This window comes from Petaurus breviceps, unplaced genomic scaffold (assembly GCF_028583685.1).
Source record: "Petaurus breviceps papuanus isolate PSGF00001 unplaced genomic scaffold, PetGlider_PUasm1.0 551, whole genome shotgun sequence".
NCBI classification, from domain to species: domain Eukaryota; kingdom Metazoa; phylum Chordata; class Mammalia; order Diprotodontia; family Petauridae; genus Petaurus; species Petaurus breviceps.
This window is the reverse complement of record NW_027186372.1, coordinates 2,410,829-2,434,613: the sequence shown is the minus strand read 5'-3', so window position 1 is coordinate 2,434,613 and position 23,785 is coordinate 2,410,829. Positions and strand designations below refer to the sequence as shown.

The window sequence follows — 23,785 nt, the reverse complement described above, 5'->3', positions numbered from 1 at the left end:
AAAGAAAGAAAGAAAGAAAGAAAGAAAGAAAGAAAGAAAGAAAGAAAAAAAGAAAGGAAGGGTGCCTTAGCTAAAAAGTATAGGCACTTAGTGGCTAGAGCATGGATTGTTAGAGGTAGAAGGAACCTTAGAAGACAGAGTATTTGAGATGGAAGGGACTCTCAACACAGAATGTCAGAGTTTGAAGGGACCTTTGAACATAGAAAATTAAAGCTGGAAAGAACCTTAGAATAATAGCTAATAACAACTAAATTATGTAGTACCGTGCTAAGCACTTTTACAATTACTCTCTCATTTGATCCTCACAACAACCCTGAGAGGAAGGTGCTATAATTATAAACATTTTACAGATGAGGAAACTGAGGCAAATGGGTTAAGTGATTTGCCCAGAGTTACACAGCTACTAAGTATCTGAGGCCAAATTTAAGCTCAGACCATCCTGGCTCCAGGCGCAACACCATCCACTATGCCACCTAGCTGACCCTTAAAACAAAGCTAGAAAGAATCTTGGAATATTAAACATTAAAGTTAAGTAAAATGTGAGAAGATTGACTTTTAGATCTGAAAGGGATTTTAGACCATAGAGGATGTCAAAAAAGGAAAGGGCTTTTGAATATTAAATGTCAGAGCTGCAAGGGAACTTAGAGAGGTCATATATTTTAAACTCTTTGTTTTACCAATAGTAAAACTGATGTCTTCCAGCAGGGATTGCCATACCTCTGATCAGGTACCACATTCAGGAAATGGACCACAAATGCCTTCATTCAATATTTGTTGTTCAATATTTAGCTTTATTCGACATTCATTGTTAACCACTCGTTCATTCATTCATCTGACATTTGTTAAAGCTTACTAGATGTGCAAAGCCCCGTGTTTGGCACTGTGTAGAAGACAAAGATAAATAAGAAATAGATCTTGTCGCCAAGGAGTGCTCAGCCTAGTAGGGCAGATGTGACATGAATATACACAGTTATTATACAAAATAGCAAATTTTAAGTGTATAAGAGAGGTACCAAGAATGTTTCCTTAAAGGTTTCATTAGAAGAAGGGGAGAGATGCCACTTCCCAGTGGGGAGATCAGGAAAAACTTCCTCAAAAAGATAACATTTAATCTGAGCCTTGAGGACTTGGCAGGATTTTGATGGGCAGAGTTGGAGAGAGGACATCCAATGGGTAAGGGAATACATGAGCAAAGGTACTGAGGCATGAAGGCTTGGGATGTGTCTGGGGAATTCTAATTGGTCAATCTGTTTTTAATGTAGAGTAGGTGAGAGGACATAGGGGGAGATAAAACTTTCATTTACAAGTGCGTTGGAACCAGAGTAGGGACTAGAACTAGGTGAAGGTCTTAAACACTTAAGAATTTGAACTTTAACCTCTGAGTAATGAGGAGCCCTGGAAGGTGATCTGCACAATGGAGGAGTTGGACTAGATGCTATTGGAGTCCCCTTTCAGCTCTGACATTCTATGTTCTGTATGCTAAAGTGTCATAAATCTGAGTTGGAAGGGACCTCAGTGGTCATCTTGTCCCACCTGTGCCTGGAGAAGAATCTCTCTCCTGATAATGGTCATCCAGTGATTTCTTGGAGACCTCCAGTGACTTTCAAGTCAGCCTATTCCACTTCTAAATAGGCTCTCAAGCCTCACTCTACATTGTCCACATGTTTTTCCTGGTTCTACCCTTTGGGATGGGCAGAGGAAGTCTAGGCCATCTTTTGGGTGATAGCCTTTCACATGTTGGAAGACTTCTATGATGCCTTCCTAGCTCCATCATAAGCCTTCTCTTGTATAGGCTAAACATCCCTGGTTCCTTCAAATAACACAAATTCCATAAACTCTTAGATTCTTTCTTTTTTAACCAGAAGGGCGATAATCATGCGTAATACCAGAGAATTCTATATTGTGAACTTCCATAAGAACACCTTTCAGCAATCTGGAATTAATTCTGACAATTGATGTTCCAAGGTCCCTTATATCTCTGATACCATAGTCATATTCTTGGCTCTCTTCTGGCTTTGACGTTCAGCGAGGCCTATGACTCAACAATTTTGAAGGCAAGGAAGGGATATGATCAGTGCTTTGCCTTAGGAAGATTAATTAAGAAGACACATTGTTGAATGAAAACATGAATGAATGAGTAAAGGGATGAATATGTTTGTAAGGTATGTGAATACAGGGTATGTCTACTTGTATCCATTCCATATTTTCTTACTCTGCTTATTCAAAGCTGCCTTGTATTTCCATCATCACCACTTACACATGTTCAGTGGATACTTTCTGCTGATGTCCAAAGAGCAAGAGGCACCAGAATATTCACCGTCTGTTTTTGTTCTAAAGCAATCCATTTCCAAGGACTGTGGATCAGGGCATCTTGTCTGTGTCTGCTGGAGCAGCAGAGACCCACTGGGGACCTACCTAGCTCGGTGTGTGGTTGTCAAGCATGTATAGTCTACTGAGGGCAGTCAGAACAGATGGAAATCTAGGATGAAATCATGGGGAATTATAGGATTTAAAATTTTAAAAGATCCAAGAAACCATATTACAGCCTTTACATATTACATTACACGTTACAATCTTTTTACAGATAAGGGCTAGTGATTTGTCCAGTCATATAGGTTCTAGTAGAAACAAGACTGGAGCCTAGTCTTCTTCTAGAAATATACTTTAAGACATCTATAATATGTTAGATGATCCTTCTTCCACTATACTATATTTCCAGACAGGTGTCTGAGATGGAACTAAATTAAAATCCCAAATTTCAGAAATGTGGAAGGGGAAGAGATTGTTGGGGATGGGGCAGAAGAATAAGCTTTGCTGTCAAAAAATACAGACATAGTCACACCTTTCCAGGACCTTAAGGGGCCCTTGACATTATGCCCTTGGGCCTTTGATCTCTTCCCTCTCTTCCTATGATCTGACTTCTCTTGTTCCTTCCGTCCCTCAGACTAGGAATTTTTAACCTTTTTGGTGCCGTGGATTCCTTTGGGAGCTTGGTAAAGTTTATAGATCCTTTCTTGGCACAATGTTATTAAATGCATAAAATAAAATACATAGGATTACAAAGGAAATCTATTATCTTGAAATAAAGATATATATTTTCCCCATCCAACATCATAGGTCTCCTGAAATCTATCCATTGCTTGAGAATTCCTACTTTAGACTCAGTTTCAAGAGACTTTTTGTCTCAGGGTGATTTTCTCACACAGAGAGGAAGTGACAACATTTTAAACATGCATTTAGACATATAAGGAGAGAAGCAGAAAAATAATCCAATGGGGAGGAAATGGAAGAGTGGTTATCATTTTCTCTAACACCCTTCTCCAATCTTTCCTTCTTAGATTTCTCCCAACCTCATTACCTTCCATCAGAGGATAAATAATGATACAGCTATTAGTATCTTTGAATATAGACAAGAGAATATTAGAACTGGAATGAAACTTAGACTATAGCATGCTGAACTTCAAAGTGGAAAGAGACTTTAAAATATAGAACATAGAACATTAGAACTGGAAGAAACAATAGAATTTCAGTGCTAAAAAAGGACTGTGTTTAAAAGTCAGTAAAAGACAGAAGTGTAAAAGTGTAAAAGACAGAAGATGAATGCCTGAAGTGCCTTTCCTCATGGCATTTAGAATACTAGGGCTGAGACAAACATTAGAACACAGATTTTAGACTTTCACAGAAGGACCTTAAACCATAGACTATAGGACTGGAAACATTAGGGATCATCTAGTATAAATCTCTTATTTTAAAAGTTAAGGGACTGACATTCAGACAAGAGAAGTGACTTAACCAAGGTCAAACAGTTATAACTACTTAGTGGTACTCCACTATGAAAGCCAATTTCTAAACTATTTCTCACGATATCACTTCATTTATAACTCTCTGACCTTTTAAAAGTTTTAGAATTAAAGAATGCCACCACTTGGCCCATGGCAATCTAGAAGAATGTGGTACCAAGTACTGGGAGTTTTCTGTCTTTTCCAGAGAACAGTTTCAGAAGTCAGACTCCCTTTACCCTAAGAAACTGGTCCCATCTAGTGTAGTGGAGTGGAAAACAAAACAAAACCAAAAATACTGGATTAGAAATCAAAAGGTTTGTGTTTGAACACCATTTGCTATCTACTGTCTTGGAGAAAGTCACTTCTTTGGGAAACAATTTCTTCCTCTGCAAAGGGAAGAAGTCAGTCCAGATCTCCAAGGTCCTTTCCAGTTTTAAATATAGTGACTAAATTCAAGAGAGCAAATAAGAGGTGGAAAGTGGTGACTCACAGCAGAAAGGAGAATGATGTTCAGCTACTAGGCAACCCCTTGGAGTCAACTCCTAAAGCATCTAAGACCAGGGAGTCCAGACCTATTGTACACATGCAAAGGTTAGTAACAGCTCATTGATTTCAGCTGACTCAATCACCACTTTGATGTCAGGAAGCTTTTGAAAACCAGAAACTAAGCAGCGACACCGTTAGGTTGTTCTGTCCAAATTCTGACTCAGTTGAGTTGAAGTTAATAAAACCATGGATCATCGGAGCTGGAAGGAACCTTAGAACATGGAACACAGAATGAGAGAGGTGGAAAGAACAACAGAGCATACATAGAATGTTAGAGTAGGAAAAACTTTAAAACTGCTCATTTTACAGATAGGGAAGATGAACTCCAAAGAAGGGTAGTGATTTGCCTAAGGGCACACAGCAAGTCAAGGTCAGGATTGTGACTAATTTTCTTGTGCCCATGTGTGTGAGTGCATGTGTGCAGGAGTTTGTGAGTATGTGAGTGTGTGTGTGTGTGGTGTAAAGGAAGTGGTAGAAACATCATTTCTCAGTTTTTGTATTTGTGCCAAGAACAAAGGAATTAAATTAAATTTTTTTTAAAGAACCACATTTTAAGAGACGTTAAAGGAAGTAAATTGCCTTAAAATGACAGATTCCCACCCAACTGACCCTTCCCCACTTTTCATGAATTTGGGTTTGTTTGTTTTTTTTTTTTAATGTACTTGATTTTCAGAAGTCAGATTCCTTTTACCTTAAGATATTGGCCCCATGTAGTGTGACAGATTGGGAAAAACAAAACAAAAACAGCCACTGAATTTGGAATCAAAAGGTCTGTATTTGAATGCCACTTGCTATCAGTCATCTTGGGGAAAGTCACTTCTCTGGGACACAGTTTCTCCCTCTGCAAAATGAAGAGGTCAGTCCAGATCTCCAGGGTCCTTTCCAGCTTTAAATCTAGTGACTAAGTTCAAGAGAGCAAATAAGAGGTGGAAAGTAGTGACTCACGGCAGGAAGGAGAGTGATGTTCAGCTACTAGGCAACCCCTTGGGGTCACCTCCCAAAACATCTAGGAGCATCTTCTAAAGAAAAGAAAAGAATTAGAACCTTATGGCCTCAATTCGGGACCACCCTGCCTCACTTCACTGTTCTGCTAGAGTCTCCCATACCTCGCACATACTCGCCCTAGTTTCAGAATCACTAAACCACAAGATCTCAGAGACAAAAGAGACCTCAGAAACCATATCCTCCAACTTGTGCCTGAACAGAAATCCCTTCTTTAATACCCTTAAAGAGTGGTTATCCAGCCTTTATTTCAAAGATATACAGGTGTAGGAAGCTCAGTGTTTCCCAAAACATATTATTCTACTTTGGACAAAAGTGTCTCGTTCATATATTTGGTGCCCCTCTCTTCTTGAAGACTTCTCTTTTCTAGGTTGAACACCCCTCATTCCTTCCATTTACCCTTGCATGATTGGCTTTCTTCTTCAGACTACCGCTTCTTTTTCAGTCTTTCTTTCTCTGGGACAACATACCATCCAGGGCAAAGATCATTAGCTAGAGTTAGAGGATCAGGGTTCAAATCCTGGCTCTGCTACTTAGTACGAATGTATTCTTGAGGAAAATCATGTGACCTCTTTGGACCTCAGTTCCTTCATCTGTAAAATGAGAGAGGAAGATGGGGTCATGACCCACAGTTTAAGAAGTGCTGAAGGGGTGGGAAAAGTTTCAGAAGCCCTGGACTAGATAACCCCCCAAAGTGCCTTTCAGAGTGTCTAAATCTATGACACTTTCAATGGTTTCCAGATTTAGTGTTTCTCTTTGAGGGTCAATATTGTAGACACTGGCAAATACAACATATTCACTCTCTCATTGTTCCCTTATACATCCCATAGTGTCTAGTTATAGGAGAAATAATTGGTTCCCCAAACTATGTTTGAATAGAAATGAGGATGCCTGAGTCTGCTCTGATGTCAGTACATATTACATATTTGATGTTGGATTTTATTAGTTACTCAGTGTTACTGTCCTATAGACAGAGACCTGGGTCCCAATTATCTGTCCTGAATGCTTAAAACTTGAAATGGTACCTGCCCATTGTTAATGACATATCCTCACACACACTGCCTACCCCTGCAGACAAAAAGGAGCCACATGTTTATATGTACACCCATAAAAAAATAATAGAACCACGGAATGTCAGAGATGGAAGGGGCCTCAGAATACAGAATGCAGCCAGCACATGCGTGATACACATTTCAGTAGGATTACCCCCACTAGAAGAAATTCTAGGTCACAGGTGCTTGCTTGGGGAGCAGCTGCCAGTTCTGCCATCTCTCACTTTGTTTTCAATGCCTTGCACACACAGCCTCAGGCTGATTTTGCTGGTCTGGAACTGCTGCAAAAGAGGTAGACATAGACTAGGAAGATGGGCAGGGAGGAGGGAAGGGAGTCTCTCAGAATCCCCAGGACTCAGTGGAAGATGTTGAGTGGGCTAGATGTACACACCCTGACCTTGCCCGTTGATAGGGCCTCATTCAGCATATTCCTGTCAGTTAAAAGAATGTTAGTGGTCATTGAATCCATACACATTTCACAGACAGGAATGCTGAGGGCCACAGAAAGGAAATGATGGAGTCTTAGCCCCTTGGGCTAGAAAGGGTGTTAAGTTCAACCCTGTCATTTAAAATGGTTGGGGAAATTGAAGCCTGGAAAGGGAAATCATAGCACTGAACTTTATAGCTAGAAGAGATCTTAGAGATTACCTTATCCAAGTGCCTTAGCCAAGGTCACACAAGGAGTCAGTGGCAGCCCATGTTCCATACGCCCATCTGTTTATATATACACCCTCCCTGAGCAGATGGGCACACACCCAGAGTGGGGGTTGGTAAAAGCAAAAACCCACTTTTAGATGCCACAATTTTGCCAGAGCTTAGCTTTGGGACCTCGTTGTTGCAGAAGAAGGAAAATATAATGGGCCCAGCCCCTCCTCAAGCCAAACTCACTTTGGGCCAGGAATAAATGGTATCCCCAGTGTTCCCGGGGAAGTGTCCCCCTCTTCTCTCAGTCCCCAGTCTCCAGTGACAAGGAGGAGCTGCTTCTAGACCATGGTCATTGGCTGTTTCCAGGCTGGGCAACAGGAAGAAGGTCAGGTCGGGTTGCATAAAGATTGCCTTGTATGTGCTCAGCTCCTGGTGCTGCAGTCCTAAGTGGAGCCTGTGTACAGTTCCAATCTGGGATTAATCCTTTAATAGAGTCAGTCATCCAGATAAGTAAACACAAGCCAAGATGGTAAATGGGGGGAAGTGTGTACGTCCTGATGGGGAATGCATCTGCAATTACATCAGTACAGCTCATAAAATAGTCAGCACATGAAGTCCAGCACAGGCCAGAGAAGCACAGCATGGCTAGCAGGAAAATCTTCCCGGGGCATCACTGGCAATCAGGAGACCTGACGCTGCCACCGACTGCCTCCATGACATTGGACATTTTGGTACCCAGCTTCCTCTTTTTAAAAATAAAGATCATGTTAAACTAAGTTGGGTTAGAATATCTCCAAAATTCTATGTTCTAAAGTCCCTTCTTTAGAGGAAGCTAGGTGGTGAAGTGAGTAGAGGGTTGGATTTAAAGTCAGAAGGATCTGAATTCAAATCCAGCCTCAGATACTGTGTTACCCTGGGCAAGTCACTTAAGCTTAGTTTCCTCATCCATAAAATGGTGAAAATACTAGGCCTATTTCCTAGGATTGTTAAGAGAGGGGAAAATGAAATAAATTTTGCAAAGCTCTTTGCAAAAATTAATGTGTCATATATCCAGGGGAACATTATACATAGTAATAGCAATATTATATGATGATCAGTTGTGAATGACTTAAGTAATTCTCAGCAATATAATGATCCAAGATAATTCCAAAGGACTCATGATGAAAAATGCTGTCCACTTTAAGAAAAAAAACTGATGGAATCTCAATATATATTGAAGCATACTTTTAAAACTTTCTTCATTATTTTTGTTTTTTTGGTCTGTGTTTTCTTCTGTAACATGACTAATATGGAAATGTTTGCATGACTATACATGTATAATCTATATCAAATTGCTTGCCTTCTCAAGGAGAGGGCAGATGAGGGGAAGAGGTAGAGATTTTGAAACTTAAAAAAAAAACCAAATACTAAAAATCCTTGTTTACATGTAATTGAGAAATAAAAGTCAATTGATTAAAACATGTTATATATATATATATATGTATATATGCATGCACGCTAGCCATTGTTGTGATGATGATGATTATGCTGTTGCACCATTGGACTTGAAGATCCCAAACATTCACTGTTCTCAAGTCCTTCCAGCTCTAATGTTCTATGTCCTTTATTTTCAGTTCCCTTCCAGGGCTGATATTATGTGATTCTTTAATGATCTGTGTTTAGCACAAGCTTAGGCAGAAAAGTTGTTTGAGCATAACTGTCATTCCACCCATTAGAAGGAGGGCTTCATTTCATTTAATTTAGTAAATACAGAACTGGCAGCCAGGGGGCAATTAGGGGAAAAACATTAGAGCTAAGAAAACTCACTGGTTAGATGGCTATGCCTGGATCTTCAGAGTATTCATCTTATATTATTGCTCAGAGAGAGATCGTTGAGGATTTAGCAGCTTGGTAGCTGATTACAGGCTACTTTCTGCTTCCTGGAGAGTCCCTTATAAAAGCCTAAGAACCCAGTGCAAGGACAAACAACATTCATGATACGCCAGAAGGATCACCATTCAATTCAGCACATGCCTGTCACTTACAATGCAACTTGGCACAATCTTTTTCATTTTCTGAGCCTTAGTTTCCTCTCTTGTAAAAATGGAGATAAAAACAATAGCTGACATTTCTGTGTGTGTGTCTATGTGTGTATGTATGTTGTATATGTGTGTGTGTGTGTGTACATATCTCATTTGAGCTTCACGATAACCTCAGAGGTTGGGTAATATAATTACAGCAAGCTTTAAGATTTGCAGAGCATTTAACACAGATGTGATCTCATTTGAGCGCCACAACAACAATAATAAGTAGCATCTATAAAACACTTTAAAGTCGGCAGTGATTCTTACAACTCAGGCAGATGCTATTCTTGTGCCCATTTTACAGGTGAAGAAACTGAGACTGAGAAAGAAAAAATGATCTGCCCTGAGCCAGATGCCTCATAAGTGTCTGAGTTTGAACTCAGGTATTCCTGACTCTAAGATTAGAATTCTATGCGCTCATAATAGTGAACATTTATATGGCACTTTAAGGTTTGCAAAGCACTTTATGTGCTGTTTCATGGCTATTCACAACAACTCTGCAAGGTAGATGCTTTTACAATCCCCATTTTGCAAGTGAGAAAACTGAGACTAAGAGAGGTTAAGTGACTTGCCCAGGGTCAAAGGACTAGTAAGTATCTGAGTCAGGATTTGAACTTAGGTCTTTATGACTCTAAACCCAGTGCTCTATACATCATAACAAAATGCCTCTTTAATTTTATCAGTATTATTAACTTGGGCAGGGTAAATGGCCTGGCCATGATCACACAATGAGTATGAGCCAGTCAGTATTTACTAAGCACCTACTCTGTGTAAGGAAGTGCTGGGAATTCAAAAAGAGGCAAAAGACAGCGCATGCTCTCAAGGAGCTTGCAATCTAATGGGGGAAGCAACAAGCAAACAAATGTGTACAACCTGTACACGTGGGACAAATAGGAAGTCATTAAGGGAGGGAAGGTATTAGAAGTAAGAGGAGTTAGGAGCGGCTTTCTGCAGAAGATGAAAGTTTAATTGAGACTTGAAGGAAGCCAGGGATGCCAGGATGCAGAAGATGAGGAGAGAGGGAATTCTAGGCATGCGGAAGAGCCAGAGAAAATGCCAGAGCCAGGAGATGGAGGCTCTTGTTTGAGGAACAGCCAGGAGGTCAGAGTCACTGAACTGATAAGCAAGCACTGGTGGGGGGAGAAGGCATAAAAAGCCTAGAAGGAGGATGGCAGGTTGAGATAGGCTACAAAAGGCTTTGAACACTAAAGATTCTGTATTTGATCCTGGAGGTGATAAGGAGTCACTGAAATTTTTTGAGTATGAGGGGGATGACATGGTGTAACCCGTGCTTTAGGAAAATCACTCTCAAGGCTGAAAGGAAAATGAATTGGAAGGGAGAGAGGCTTGAGGCAGGCAGACCCCCCAATAAACTATTGAGATAATCTGAGCATGAAGGTGAGAGCCTGTACCAAGATGGTGGCAGTACCAGGGGAGAGAATGGAACATATTTCACAAATGTTGCAAAGGTGGAATTGACAGGTCTTGGCAACAGACTGGAATGGGGGGACGGGAGAGGGAAGGATGTTGGAGCTGAAGATGGCACCTAGGTTGTGAGCCTGGGAGATTGAGAGAATAGTGGTGCCTTTTCAGTAACAAAAAAAGTTTGTGGTGAGAGGAGGCTTTAGCGGGACCTTTAATGAGTTTAGTTTTGGACATGTTGAGTTTAGGATGTCTATTGGACATCTAGTTCAAGATGTCTGGAAGGCAGTTGTAGATGCAAGATTAGAGGTCAACAGAGGTTAGGACAAGATTAGTAGATTTGAGAATCACCAGCATAGAGATGACAATTAAACTAGGAGTTGATGAGATCACCAAGTGAATAATACAGACGGAGAAGAGGGTCCAGGATAGAACCCTGTGGGACACCTGTGGCCAAAAGGCATGACCTGGATGAGCTAGGTCATGAGATCGAGAAGTAGTCAGACAGGAGAAGACCCAGAAAAGAGTGGTGTCCCAAAAACCCAGGAGAAGAGAATATCAAGAAGAGGTTAGTCAACAGTGTCGAAGATTGCAGAGAAGCAGAGGAAAATAGGATTTCAAAAAGGTCATTTCAAAATGGCCATTGGATTTGGCAATTAAGAGGTCATTAAAAGAGGAATGATGAGATCAGCAGCTGGATTGTAAGGAGTTAAGAAAGAGGAGAGAAAGCATAGGCATCTATAGTAGATAGCTTTCTCAAGGAAATTACCCACAAAAGGCAGAAAGAGATAAAGGATGATGCTTATTAGATATGAAAAGATCAAGTGAGGATTTTTTGAGAATGAGGGTGACATGGACGTGTTAATAGGCAGCAGAGAAGGAGCCAGTAGACAGAGAGAAACTGAAGATAAGTGAGAATGGGAATGACAGAGGGGGGAATCTGTTGGAGGAGTTGGGATGGAATGGGATCGCCTGAGTAGGGGTGAGGGGTGAGCCTTGGTAAGAAGTAAGGCCACTTCATCATGTGAGACAGGGGTGAGGAGGAGAGAGCGGCAGGAGGCATCTGAGTGATATGAGATAGGGAAGAATGGGAGAGAAGGACCTCACAGCAAAAGACTTTTACTATTCTGTAAAATATGAGGCAAGTTCTCAGCTGAGGGAGATGGAAAGAGAAGGCATGGGACATTTGAGGAGGGATGAAAAGAGGTCACAGAAAAGCCATTTATCCACTCCAGTCAATCTTGCCTGCACCACTTACACTCCTACCCCTCCTAGGGTGGTTGAGAAAAAAGTGTTTTATGGACTTTAAAGTACTATAGAAATGGAAATGATTATTACAGAACAGAGTGATGGAAACAAGACCACAGGAAGTACAATGATGAGGGGGGAATAAAGTCTTAATAGTCTTTGCAGAGAAGACTCATTATTTTCTCTCTAGGAGGTCATAAGTCACTTGGAAAAGGCATGGGAAGGACAGCTGATGAACAGGACTAATAGTATGGAAAACTGCTTAACGTTTTTGCTCTATTTCTGGGTTTCCATCTCTCCCCCACCCTACAGCCCAGAGCTGTTAAGACACTGATTTCCTGGGTAGTTCCCCAGTTGGGAATACAGTGAAAAGCCTTCAATACAGATCACTGGGGTGAAGGCTAGTGTGAATGGGACAAAAGTCTGACTTCAAGAATAACTTAAAAAAAGAAATACAATTTTATTTTCTTCTGCTTTCAAGCACACAGTGTCACTAAATCTCAGAATTGGAATGGACCTTAAAGGTCATCTCTTCCAACCTCTCACCCCATTCGGAAATCTCTTCTTTAACATACTTGACAGAATTAGCTTCTGCTTGAATACTTCCAAGGATAGGAAGTCCCCACTTTCCAAAGCAGTCCGTTCCATAGATTCACAGAATCAGTAGAGACTCATGAAATCTCAGAGTTAGGAGGACAGAGAATCTCTCAGTTAGCTGAGAACTGAACTAGAGCCCCACCTGAGAAATCTCCAGCAAGTGACCTTCTAGGCTCCACTCAAAGAGCTCCAGGCTCAAAGGGCTTGAGACCTGACAAGGTCGTCAATTCTACTTTGGGGCATCTCTCTGGAAGTGTTTATGCCAAAGTTGGATTCATTACAACATCTATCCATCAGTCCTAGTTCTACCCTTTGGGACTGGGCAGAACTGAGTCCAATACCTTTACCGTGTGACAGTTCTCCAAATACTCGGAAGACAAAAATCAAGTCCCCCAGAGTCTTCTTTCCTTATGCCTAAACATCCCCTTCTTGTTCATGTCATCCTTTCGCCAGTCTCTTCACCATCCTGAGCACCTTCCTCTGGATAAGCTCAGGCTTGTCCATGTCACTCCTAAAATGTGGGATCAAAAACTAAATAGAATCCCCTAGATGTGGTCTAGCCAGGGTAAATAAAAGATAATTAAATGACTGCCTCCCTCATCTAGATGATAATTCCTATTAATTTGGTTTAAATGAATTTAGGGTTTTGTTTGTTTGTTTTTTGCTACCATGTGAGCCTAGAGACTTAAGAAGGGGAGGGGCAATTGCCTCACTGGGGTTGTTTCCCATACCAACGAAACCACAGGTCTAGCCCCCATCTTTATACTTATCCATGGGAACCTTCAGGCCACTTTAATTTGGGATCTAACCACAGTTCTCTATCCCTGTCTTTGTGTAGTTTTTACACCCAAGTGAAGGTGTTTTACATTTCTCCCTGGTAAATGTCATCTCAGGGCATTTAGGTGGCACAGTGGATAGAGTGCCAGGCCTGGAGTCAGGAGGACTCACCTTTGTGAGTTCAAATCTGGCCTCAGACACTTCCTAGCTGTATAGTCCTGAGGAAGTCACTTAACCCTGTTTGCCTCAGTTTCCTCATCTATAAAATGAGCTGAAGAAGGAAAAGGCAACTCACTCCAGCATTGCCACACGGGGTCACAAAGAGAACGACACAGCTGAAAAACAACTGAACAAATGTTATCTCATTAAATGTGGGCAATTAATGATATACTGAGATTTTAAAAACCTGTTTTCTCAACTCTGTCACTGAATAAATGATTGACTGATGGATTGGTCCACTTTTAATTAGTCTACCAACTCACAGAATATTAAAGCTAGAAGGGGCCTAAAGATCATTCAGGAAAACCCCTTCATTTTATAAAGTAGCAACCTAGTGGCCAGAGAGGGAAATGAAGAGACCTGAATGCTGGCCTTCTGACTCCTGGTCTGACTCTATTTTCTCCACAAACCAGCCAGGCCATCTCTTCTTAATCATACATAGATGGTATTTTAAAAGTTCTTGAATGTACTTGAGAAGTTTGTTCTTTTAAGTATTTTAAATATTCCCCAAGCAATCTTATTTGTACTCTCTCTGAAGCAAGATTGTTGAGAATGGCCCCTGTGCAAACTCACACAGAAGGACTGGCGCTTGGCAAATATTGGTTGGATGAATGAAAAATAAAGTGCACTAAAATGAACACTGGATGTAAAGTCAGAGATCCTGGGTTCGAGTCCTTGATCAGCGGCTTACAACCTGCCTACACAGGTTGGCCACAAGTCACTTTAATTCTCTGGGCCTATGGCTCCTCCTACTCTGTGAACTGAGGGGGTTGCATTGATAATCTCTAAGGGCCCTTCTAAGTCGGACATTTTGTGAATCTGTGAAGAGATAGCCTGAGTTTCTTCATTTATCAGATGGAATTAATTATACTAGCGTTCCCTGCCTCACAGGGCTACTGTGAGGATTAAATAAGGTAATGGAAGAGAATTAAAACTTGTTGCTTGTTTATTACTATTATTATTGCCTGAATAACTTTCCCCCATTACACAAAACCTCCCTATTGCCAGAAAATCAGTTCTATTGTACTAAAAAAGTGAGCAAAACACTTAAAATCTCCTTCACAAGCCAGCTGTGGCCTGGCAGGTTTCTAACAAGTTCCAGGCCTCGGGACAACTCTAGTCACAGACTTGCCTTGCAATCAGGCCACCATGGGCACCATCCCAAACTCACCAAGAACCAGTCTGCCTGGGTGCGATCTGGGCAGTGGCAAATATGCTGCTGCAGTTTTACCCAGACACACTCGGTTTTGAAAGTTTCACATCCTCTTTTCACTCTGGCCCAACCCTTAAATTGAAACCCAGAGGCAAAACCAGAGCCAGGAGAAAAGGATCAGGCATTCTGATGAGCAGGCTGCTATTCTGTTAGAACCACAGTAAGGAGAGAAGCCTTATACCCTCAGCTCAGACCACAGCTGCTAGTTCTTCCCTCCAAATGGGATTTTCAGTCTGCACATATGCCTGGAATCTAGCTTCATCTCATAGGCTATTGGGATATAATAGCCAGAAAATTACAGCAGAAAAAATCCTTAGGCTAGAGAATGTTAGAATATAGAACTTAGAACATCAGAGCCGGAAGGCCCCTTAGACCACAGAATGTTAGAATACAGAACATATACTCACTTTAGAACATGGGATGTTAGACCAGTCATAGGCTCTAGACCTCATCTGATGCAACTGTCTCATTCTATGAAGAACAAAAGTTCGTCTCAGAGAGGAAAAGGACATAGCCCAAGTCAAGACTAGAACCCGGGCCTCTGGACTCTCAGATCCAAGGCTCTATTGACTGCACCGCGAAGTCAGTCACTACCTGTTACCGCCATTATGTGGATGTTGGTGTTTTTCTCCCAAGTAGATTATAAACTCCTTGAGGGGAGCGGCTACATGTTATGCTCTCCTGACATGTCCAGAGTACTGAAGCCTAGCACAGTCTGACAACCAATGCTTGGTTGGATTCCTTCTGCAGGCTTCAGCACAGCCTGCTTCTCATTAAGCCTTCTGCAGCCCGTTTCCTTCCCATCCTCCCTTTCCTGGATTTCATCCCTCAGTAACCGACCCCTCCCTCCACCCCCACAAGACACACCTGTCAGCTGGCATCTCAATATTAGTTTCTCATTTGACAGTTCCTGGGCCCTTCTAGCCTAGGCAAAGGAAGTTTTGTTCTGGTGAATATACCACAAATGTTATGCAATCCCTTAACAACAAACAAATATGCATGACAGAGGGACATAAATAGAATCATTTTTTCAAAAAAAAAAATAAGATCTGCCACTGTTCATTTCTAAAAGGAGTGGTATTAAAAGTCAGAGGACAAGAGTAACCAGCTCTTCCTACCTGTGTGACCTTGGAGAGGGAAGACCTCAGATCCTTATCCATCAAAGGATTTGGAGGAAGGAAGGGTCACATTAAATGGCTTCTAAAGGCCCTTTTCACTCTATATTTTCATATCCTAGGAAAGGCAGTCACTGATCAAGGCCCTAGAGACTGAAAAAGGTACATATAGTTACATTAATCCCAAAACATGAATGACCACACTGAGATGTGTACTGAATTAGGTCATAAGCATGCTGAATTAGGAAATCTTCAAGCATCCTGAAAGGAGAAAATGTCCTTGTAGATATTTCCTGAGTGAAATAAATGATTCTTTAGAGTTCAAATCTACTCTCCTGCTTACCAGCTATGTGAACCTTGGGAAAAACAATTTCATTTCTCTAGGCCTCATTATCATATTCTGTTAAAAATGAGGATATTAGGGGGCAGCCAGGTGGCTCAGCAAGTGAGAGCACCAGCTCCAGTGTTGGGATGACCTGGAGATCGAATCCCGGGCTCAGACACTCAGCACCACACCCAGAAACACCTGACCGTGTAACCTTGAGCAAGTTACTTACCCCTAATTCCTTAGGGGTGGCCAGGTGGCTCAGTGAGTAAGAGCACCGGCCCCAGTGTCGGGATGACCTGGAGATTGAATCCCGGGCTCAGACACTCAGCGCCACACCCAGAAATAACTGGCCGTGTGACCTTGAGCAAGTTACTTAACCCCGATTGCTTAAAAAATAAAATAAAAATGAGGATATTAGGCTAGATTAACTGTTCCCACCCCCCCAAGAAAAATCTATAAATTCCACCTTTGGAGTTTACTATTTACCTTTAGCTTTTAAAACCATTCATAAACTGGATCCAATCTATTTTCTCTTCTCATGAGGCATTACTCCCTTTCCCATCGTGCAGGGTCCAGTCAAACTGGTCTTGCTATTCCTCAGATACAATACTCCACCTCCCACCTTTGTACTTTTGTATTCCCCATGTCTGGAATGCACTATGTCCTCATCTCTGCCTCTTAAAATCCCTCATGTCCTTCAGTTCAAGTGCCACCTTCTTCATGAGGCCTTTCCAATCCCCACCCCCACCCCCAGCTGTTAGTGCTTTCTGTTCTGTATCTGCGTATCACATTACACGCACAGGCATGCACACACATACCTATCTGTTATAGAAATGTGTTTGCATACATAAGCATACATGTACATATACATGTAGTTTGTTTGTATAGGGTCACAGAATATTATATATATATATATATATACATACATACACATACATATGTCAAAATTTATCTATATGTATATAGATCTCCCCCAATACAATGTAAGCTCTTTGGGGACAAGGGTTATAACCCCATCAATACCCAGCATAATATCTAGCACATAGTAGGGCTTAATAAATTAACGATTTATAATGATTAATAAAAAATGATCTCTAAGGTCCCTCCCTCACTCCAAATTGTAGGATTCTAGATGGTCTTTAATGTCATTTCCAAATTTAAAATTCTTTGATTCTCTGTTGGAAGGCTGAGAGGAGCTGGGGAAGCTATGAAGGGCCATGGGGCGGGGGGGAGACAAATCAAACGAGATAACAGGTATCAAAGTCCTAACAGATTTAAAAACTCTATACAAGGAGAAGGCCAATGGTCCCACACACAGACTACTATTACACAGTGCACTAAAACCATCAAGCCATTCAGCGTTTGACTGAGATCACAATGCACACTCCCAAACCCCTTCACCCTGGCAACCACAGGAAGGTCTGTGTGGTATCTGGGAACAAGTACAATACTGAAAGTCAGAAGGCCTGGGTTCTAGTCCTGGCTCTGGCACTCATAAGTTCTGTGCTCTTTGGATCATAGATTTAGAGCTGGGAGGACTGATTCAGTTGTGTCTGACTCCTCGTGACCCCATTTGGGGTTTTCTTGGCAAAGATACTGGAGTGGTTTGCCATTTCCTTCTTCAGCTCATTTTATAGATTGAGGAAACTGAAGCAAACAGGGTAAAGTGACTTACCTAGGGTCACACAGCTAGTATCTGAAATTCAATTTGAACTCAGGAAGATGAGTCTTCTTCACATCAAGCCCAGCACTCTATACACTGCGCCACCTAGCTGCCCCAGGAGTCACCACCTAATCCAAACCCTTTATTTTACAAAAGAGGTGACTGAACCCCAGAGAGATGCCTATGGTCAACAAGGTGATCAAGTGAAGGAGGCAGCATGGAGCAAGTCATTTGCCTTCTCTGGGACTCAGCCACATCAACTATAAAATGAGGGTGCAGAGCTAATGAACCTTCTAACTCTCTATGATCCATTGTGGTCTTTGTCTTTACACAACACACACAAACACACACACACATACATTAGTACTCCAACAGTACCATGTGATGGTATGGATGTGACTCTGGGTTTCCAAAGGCTATGCCAGCAGACCACAAGTTCTGACAATCTTGTCAAGTTAGAACAATTGCATACGGACCTCAAGATGGGCTAATTCTCTCTTTTCTGAGAACTAGTCTGGTTAAATGGAAGGAGGCACAGAACCAGGTGATGACAATTTTTGGCCATAGAAACTCATGAAAACCATCCCTGAGAGCACAGAAAGTTTGCAATTTGCCTGGATGAAAAGCATCCACGCCCCCTGAATTGAATACATTTTTATGTGCAATGGCCTCCATCCAAAACCCTATGCTCTAAGGTCCTGAGCAGTTCTAAGATTTCACTGGTCCGTGTTCTACAGTCCCTTCTAACACTCTATGATCATAAGTGAATGCTCACCATTGGTAAGGTTAAGGCTATAAGGGAGTTATGCTGACAGATGGAGAGAAGGGAACCACTTTTTGGAAGCCGGAAGCAGCTATTCAGCTGAGGAACAAATTAAAGATTACTGAACTCTGTTCAGACTAAGCCCTCTCCAGTCATGGGGGGAGAAGCCCAGCTAGCACCCAGATACCTGATATAAAAATAGAAAAGGAATAGAGAGGAAAGGGGGTAAAAGAATGTGTTTACTTTTTCGATTGTCATATAAGTGGCTTTTAAGGACATTAGAGTCATTCCATAAAACAGCAGTGTCTGTTCACCGACCCTCTCAGTACTCATAAACCTGTCTGAACCAGCGTCCTCCCAGCAGCTCCGGTGCCACCTGGCCACCTTCTATTGTGGCACCACTGAAATAAGGATGGGGCAGTGGATAAAGCATCCAGCTTTGGTGGGGTGGGGAGGAGAGGGACGGGGAAGCTCACCAGACCTGGGTTCTGGTATTGCCAGGTTCAGGGGCATGAACTGGTTTTGGTTTGGTTGGGCTTTTTTTTGTTGTTGTTGTTGGAGTTTGTTGTTGTCGTTTTGGGTTTTTTGTTTTTTTATTTTTTTACTTGCTTTTTTTGCATCCATCCTCTGCACTTAGGACAGTGGTCAACACATTGCAAGTGTTTAACAAATGCTTGTTGACTCACTATATGACATCTGGGCAAGTCAGGTTCCATCTCTGGGCAGCAGATTCCCTATCAGTAAGAAGACACAAATCAAATTCAAACCCTAATTCTGCTACTCATCACCTTCATGACCTTGAGCAGAAAGATGCTGGGGAGTAAGCACTAGATTCTAAAGACTTGGGTTTGAATCCCATTCAGTTCTACTCTTCACCAACTGTGTGACCCTGGACAAATCACAACCTCTCTGAGTCTTTCTAAAGTCATCTGTAAAATGAGAAGTTTGGACTAGGTCCCTTCCTGCTTTAAATTTTATGACCCTATGAGACCTTAAAAAAATTAGATGGCCTGTGATCATTTGAGTCTTGTCCAGCTCTAAGCTTCAAATCTCTAATGTTCAAGTAGGGCTGGAAGGAACTTTAGAGACCATCTGACTAAAGCTTGTTCTCATCCCCTCCCCTCTCACTACTCTTCCCTCTCCTCTTCAAAGAAACCAAAGAGAGGACTTAGTGATTTGGGACCTGCTTCAGGCCACAAAGTTAGCTAGTTGAGGAGTGGGTGAAGGGAAGGTAAATCTAGAGAACCATTCACCAGGCTTCCAACTGAACTCATTCTGCCCGCCTGGCCACCAACTAACTCCTGGTCCTCTGCATTCTGGTGGGAAAGAGAGAGGCTGTCATAGTGGGGGGCAGGGAGGAGAGAGGCAGCATTTTCATAAAAAGCAGTTGAATCCTCTTTCTTTTCTATCCATCCAGTCTTAAGAGGTTCAGAGATGCCCAAGGAAAGGCAGAGTGAGGGTATAAATTTGGGAGGCTGCCACAAACAGCAGGCAGGGAGATGGCTGTCCATCACCTTAAGTCCATGAGTCAGTCTTTCTGATGTAAACAGCACACAGAAAATCTAACAGGAGGCAGTTTGTGGTGCAACAGGAAGAGGACTGCATTTAGTACTGAGTGTTCAGTCTGAATCTCAGCTCCAAAGGCTTTACTAACTGTGAGACTCTTGAAGAAGTTACTTCCCCTCTCTGGGCCTCAGTTTTTTTCATTAGGCAAATGGGGATGTGCTACTGTCCACATGAAAACATGGTAGGGAATCCAATGAGGCAACATGTCTGTAAAGAACTCTGTAATTTTGAAGTACTATGTAAATGGGAGCTATACATTTCATTATTATTGAATTGAACTGGATTTTTTACTTGATCACAGGATGCTAATTCTAAAGCTGCCAGGTACATCAGAGGCCAACTAATCCAGACTCCTCTTTTTACAGATGAGGAAACAGAGTGTAAGGTGGAGAAGTGACTTTGCTAGGGTCACGTGGGTAATAAATGTCAGTGGGCACTTGAACCCAGCTAGACTTTTTGTCTCTCTTTCCTACCACCATCTTCCCATGAATAATTTTGGAATAAAGAATTAATGGGAAATTGACAATTTCCCATTAATAATAAATAATAATTTTATTATATGATAATCATTAAATATATTTACACATTAATAATACCTAAATAGGTACACTAATGAGCAACATACTTAAGCAAATCAGAGGAGCTTGACTTAGGGTGGAAGGATTATTTGAGATGTGTTTATTATAATACTTGATGCCGACAGACTTAAACTATGTGTAAATGTAATTCCAGGAAGTGTGGTATGAAAAAAAAAGTAGATGAGCTCTTAGAGCAGAAAGCCTGGGTTTAAGTCCCCATTGACACTTTGTAGTCATATGACTGTAGGTAAGTCCCTACCTTCACCTCCTGAACCTTGAGCTCCTCAATACAATGGATATGATATTTCCCCTGCATACCTCACAAAGCTGTGGGGAATCGCAGTAGGTAAAACCAGCAAACACCACAGAAGTGTGAAGTCTTATTACTATTAATTCTCCATTAAGTCACCAGACAGCTATTACAAACAGTTACCTGTGGTTTCCAACAAGAATGTTCCGCTGAGGGGTTTGGACAAACAGGTGCAATGATGTCACAGCAAAACAATTTATTTACTGTAAACTTTAGACTTTTCTCATTCAAACAGCAGAAGCTGCCCCTTCTGTGTCCCTGCCTTCAACAGCCCATTGGAGCAAATAAGAAGAGACCAATCCACATTGAAGCCAGGTCCAGGTGGAGCGTCCCCAAGGCCAGGGGGAAGCCCTGCTCCTCCAGAAAGATGTCCCAAGGTAGAAGTATGCTAACCCTAATACTTGACAAATGAGGTAGATCTATGAGAAAGCCAGCCAACTCAACCCAGGTCCTCAAGACCCCCGAGGTAGGATATACACTTCCCAACTCCATTCCAGGTAGAACCCAGCTGTTACAGAAACGAGGAATCCCTGGAGCCGGTGGGCCAGCCGTTTTGTTTCCTGATAACTTAAAAACAATAAATAGCCCAAGACTGTTCTCCACCCTCTTGCCCATCTCTCTTCTAGCTCACAGTTAAAGAGAAGGCTTAGTGTTTGGGGGTTTGTGATGAGTTGTGTTTGTTGGATTGTTTGGGGGTTTTTTTTGTGTGTGTGGTGGTTCTTTCAAAAATGGTTTCTTTCTTTTCCCCACCTTGCTTGCTTTGCTGAGGGTTTTTGCCAAGCAGAGAGAGTCACAAGGGAGTATCATCCAGAGTCTGATCCTGGCTCTCTAAGTCGGCGCTAGCGTTAGGCACAGTACCTGCACAGTTCAAAAAGCCCTCAGTGCCTGGGAGGTCTCCATACAGCAGCTCGATCTCCTTCTGCTCGGTGGGATAGCTCCCATGTTCCTCGTTTGGCTCGCTCCTGCCATTGCTGTTGCTGGAGTGGCCATTGCCATAGAGCTTCAGGGCTGACCTCCTGAAACAGAGGAGCTCCTGAAAGGCATATCTGAAGTCGGGGCTGCGGCAGTAGATCAGCGGGTTAAAGGCTGAGTTGGCATAGCCCACCCAGTTCAGAAAAATGTACACATATTTAGGGACAATGTTGTCCTGGATCACGTGGACAATGTTGACAATGAAGAAAGGCAGCCAACAGAGGGTGAAGGTCCCCATGATGATGCCCAAGGTCTTAAGAGCTTTATGCTCCTTCAAACAGAATTTGGAAGACCTTCGATGACTTGTCCTTCCGTTCTGCTCCATCTGGCTGCTGTTCTGGACGTGAAAGCGGCCCTCCGCTTTGTCTATCTTCTGAAGTTGCTTCTTGGCCACCTGGAAGACGCGGGAGTACACAAACACCATGATCACCAGAGGCACGTAGAAGGACACGATAGAGGAGGCGATGGCATAAGCCTGGTTCGTGAAGAAGTCACAGCAGGTCTCCTCCTCATAACACAGGAGGGCTTCCTGGTGGCTGGCCCGGTACCAGTGCATCTGAATGGGCAGGAAGGAGGTGAGGGCCGACACCACCCAGACCACTAGGATGACCACCCTGGCCTTGCCCTTGGTGAGCAGACTCTGGTACCGAAAGGGCGCTGTGATGGCGAAGTAGCGGTCCACAGCAATAACACAGAGGGTCTCGATGCTGGCTGTGACGCACAGAACATCAATCGAGGTCCAAAATTCACACCAAAAGTTCCCAAAGGCCCACATCTCCATGAGGATGTGACAGGCCCCAAAAGGCACCACGGCCAGCCCCATAACCAGGTCAGCACAAGCCAGTGATGTGATGAAGTAGTTCGTGACCGTCTGCAAACGCTGGAACCTGGCGATTGCTGTGATGACCAGCGCGTTGCCAAAGACGGTGGCCAGGACAACAGTGGACATGACAATGCCCAAGCCCACTACCCACGCCTCACTCTTCTCAGCGGTGCTGTTCAGAAAGCTGCGGCTCAGGTTGGCAGACATGGCCCCTCAAGGTGTCCCCCCAGGGGCGGGGCCGTCCCCGGAGGTCCGCAAGCCTGGACTGAGAGTGTGCCCGCCTGCCAGTCTCTTCTTGGCAGCGGCTCAGCTCCCTGAGAGTCCCGTCATTCGGTCTCCGTAAGGTGCACAGGACTGCTAGCAACGGAGGGGAGAAGCGGAGCAGGGCGCGCCCTGGGTCTGCAGCTCTGAGCTCACGTACCGCGGCAGCTGCTCCGAGCGAAAGCGCACACGGCCAGCGCTCCGAGCCCGCTATGCGCTCGGGACTTCCGAACTTCGGCTGTCCCCCGACCCGCCTCCGTCCGATGACGATGGGTCACTTTCAGCCAATGGTGTGAGGGAGACCCCGCCCCTCCCACCACCCCCACTCTCCTGCTGCTGGGAGCCCCGGCCCGCCCCTGGAGCCGCACCTTATCCAGGGCGCGCAGCATGCGAAAGCGTTGGGCTCCGGGTTCGCGAGGGAGCCTCAGGCAGACTGGACGTCCCGCTGGGAGGAAGCCGACCCCAGGAGAGACGCACAGGCAAGGAGACAGAGAAACAGCCACATCCAGAAGCGCAGGCATAGCGAGAAAGACGTGGGTGCCCATCGAGAGACCGTGAAAGAGGCAGGCATAGGGGCGCACACAAAGACGCAAGAACACCGGGCAACCCTAACTATGTAACCAGAGACACACACAGACCCACGGGTGCGGGCACGGAGAAACAAAGTTGTAAACATTGGGACAAAGACACAGTTGCGCACAGAGACCACAAGCAGTGAGTGATACACACAGACGCAGAGCCTACCTCCTACAGGCACAAGCATGCTTCTTTTGAATGAGTTTAAAAACTGAAGTCTGAAAGCGTAGTCAGTCAGTCAACAAACATTTAATTAAGCTCGGT

General features: G+C 43.1%; 1 protein-coding gene across 7 annotated transcripts in view; it reads right to left on the bottom strand.

The window, feature by feature from the left end:
- ADRB2 (adrenoceptor beta 2) overlaps nt 1-23,196 on the bottom strand; it is a 130,083-nt gene extending 106,887 nt beyond the window's left edge. The window contains exons 1-3 of one of the 7 annotated variants that reach the window (XR_011171187.1): nt 21,013-23,195; nt 6,537-7,481; nt 802-5,923 (exon numbers count right to left, since the gene is read on the bottom strand). Coding sequence is in view for 2 of the 7 variants with exons in the window: in XM_069102329.1 (XP_068958430.1) it covers nt 21,680-22,891 (1,212 nt within the window). In the remaining 5 variants the exon portion in view is untranslated. Of the gene's footprint in view, nt 1-800; nt 7,482-18,972; nt 19,170-21,012 lie in introns of those variants that run through there. The other 6 variants (XR_011171186.1, XR_011171185.1, XR_011171189.1 and 3 more) reach the window with 6 other exon arrangements.
- Between the last annotated feature and the right edge of the window lie 589 nt (nt 23,197-23,785).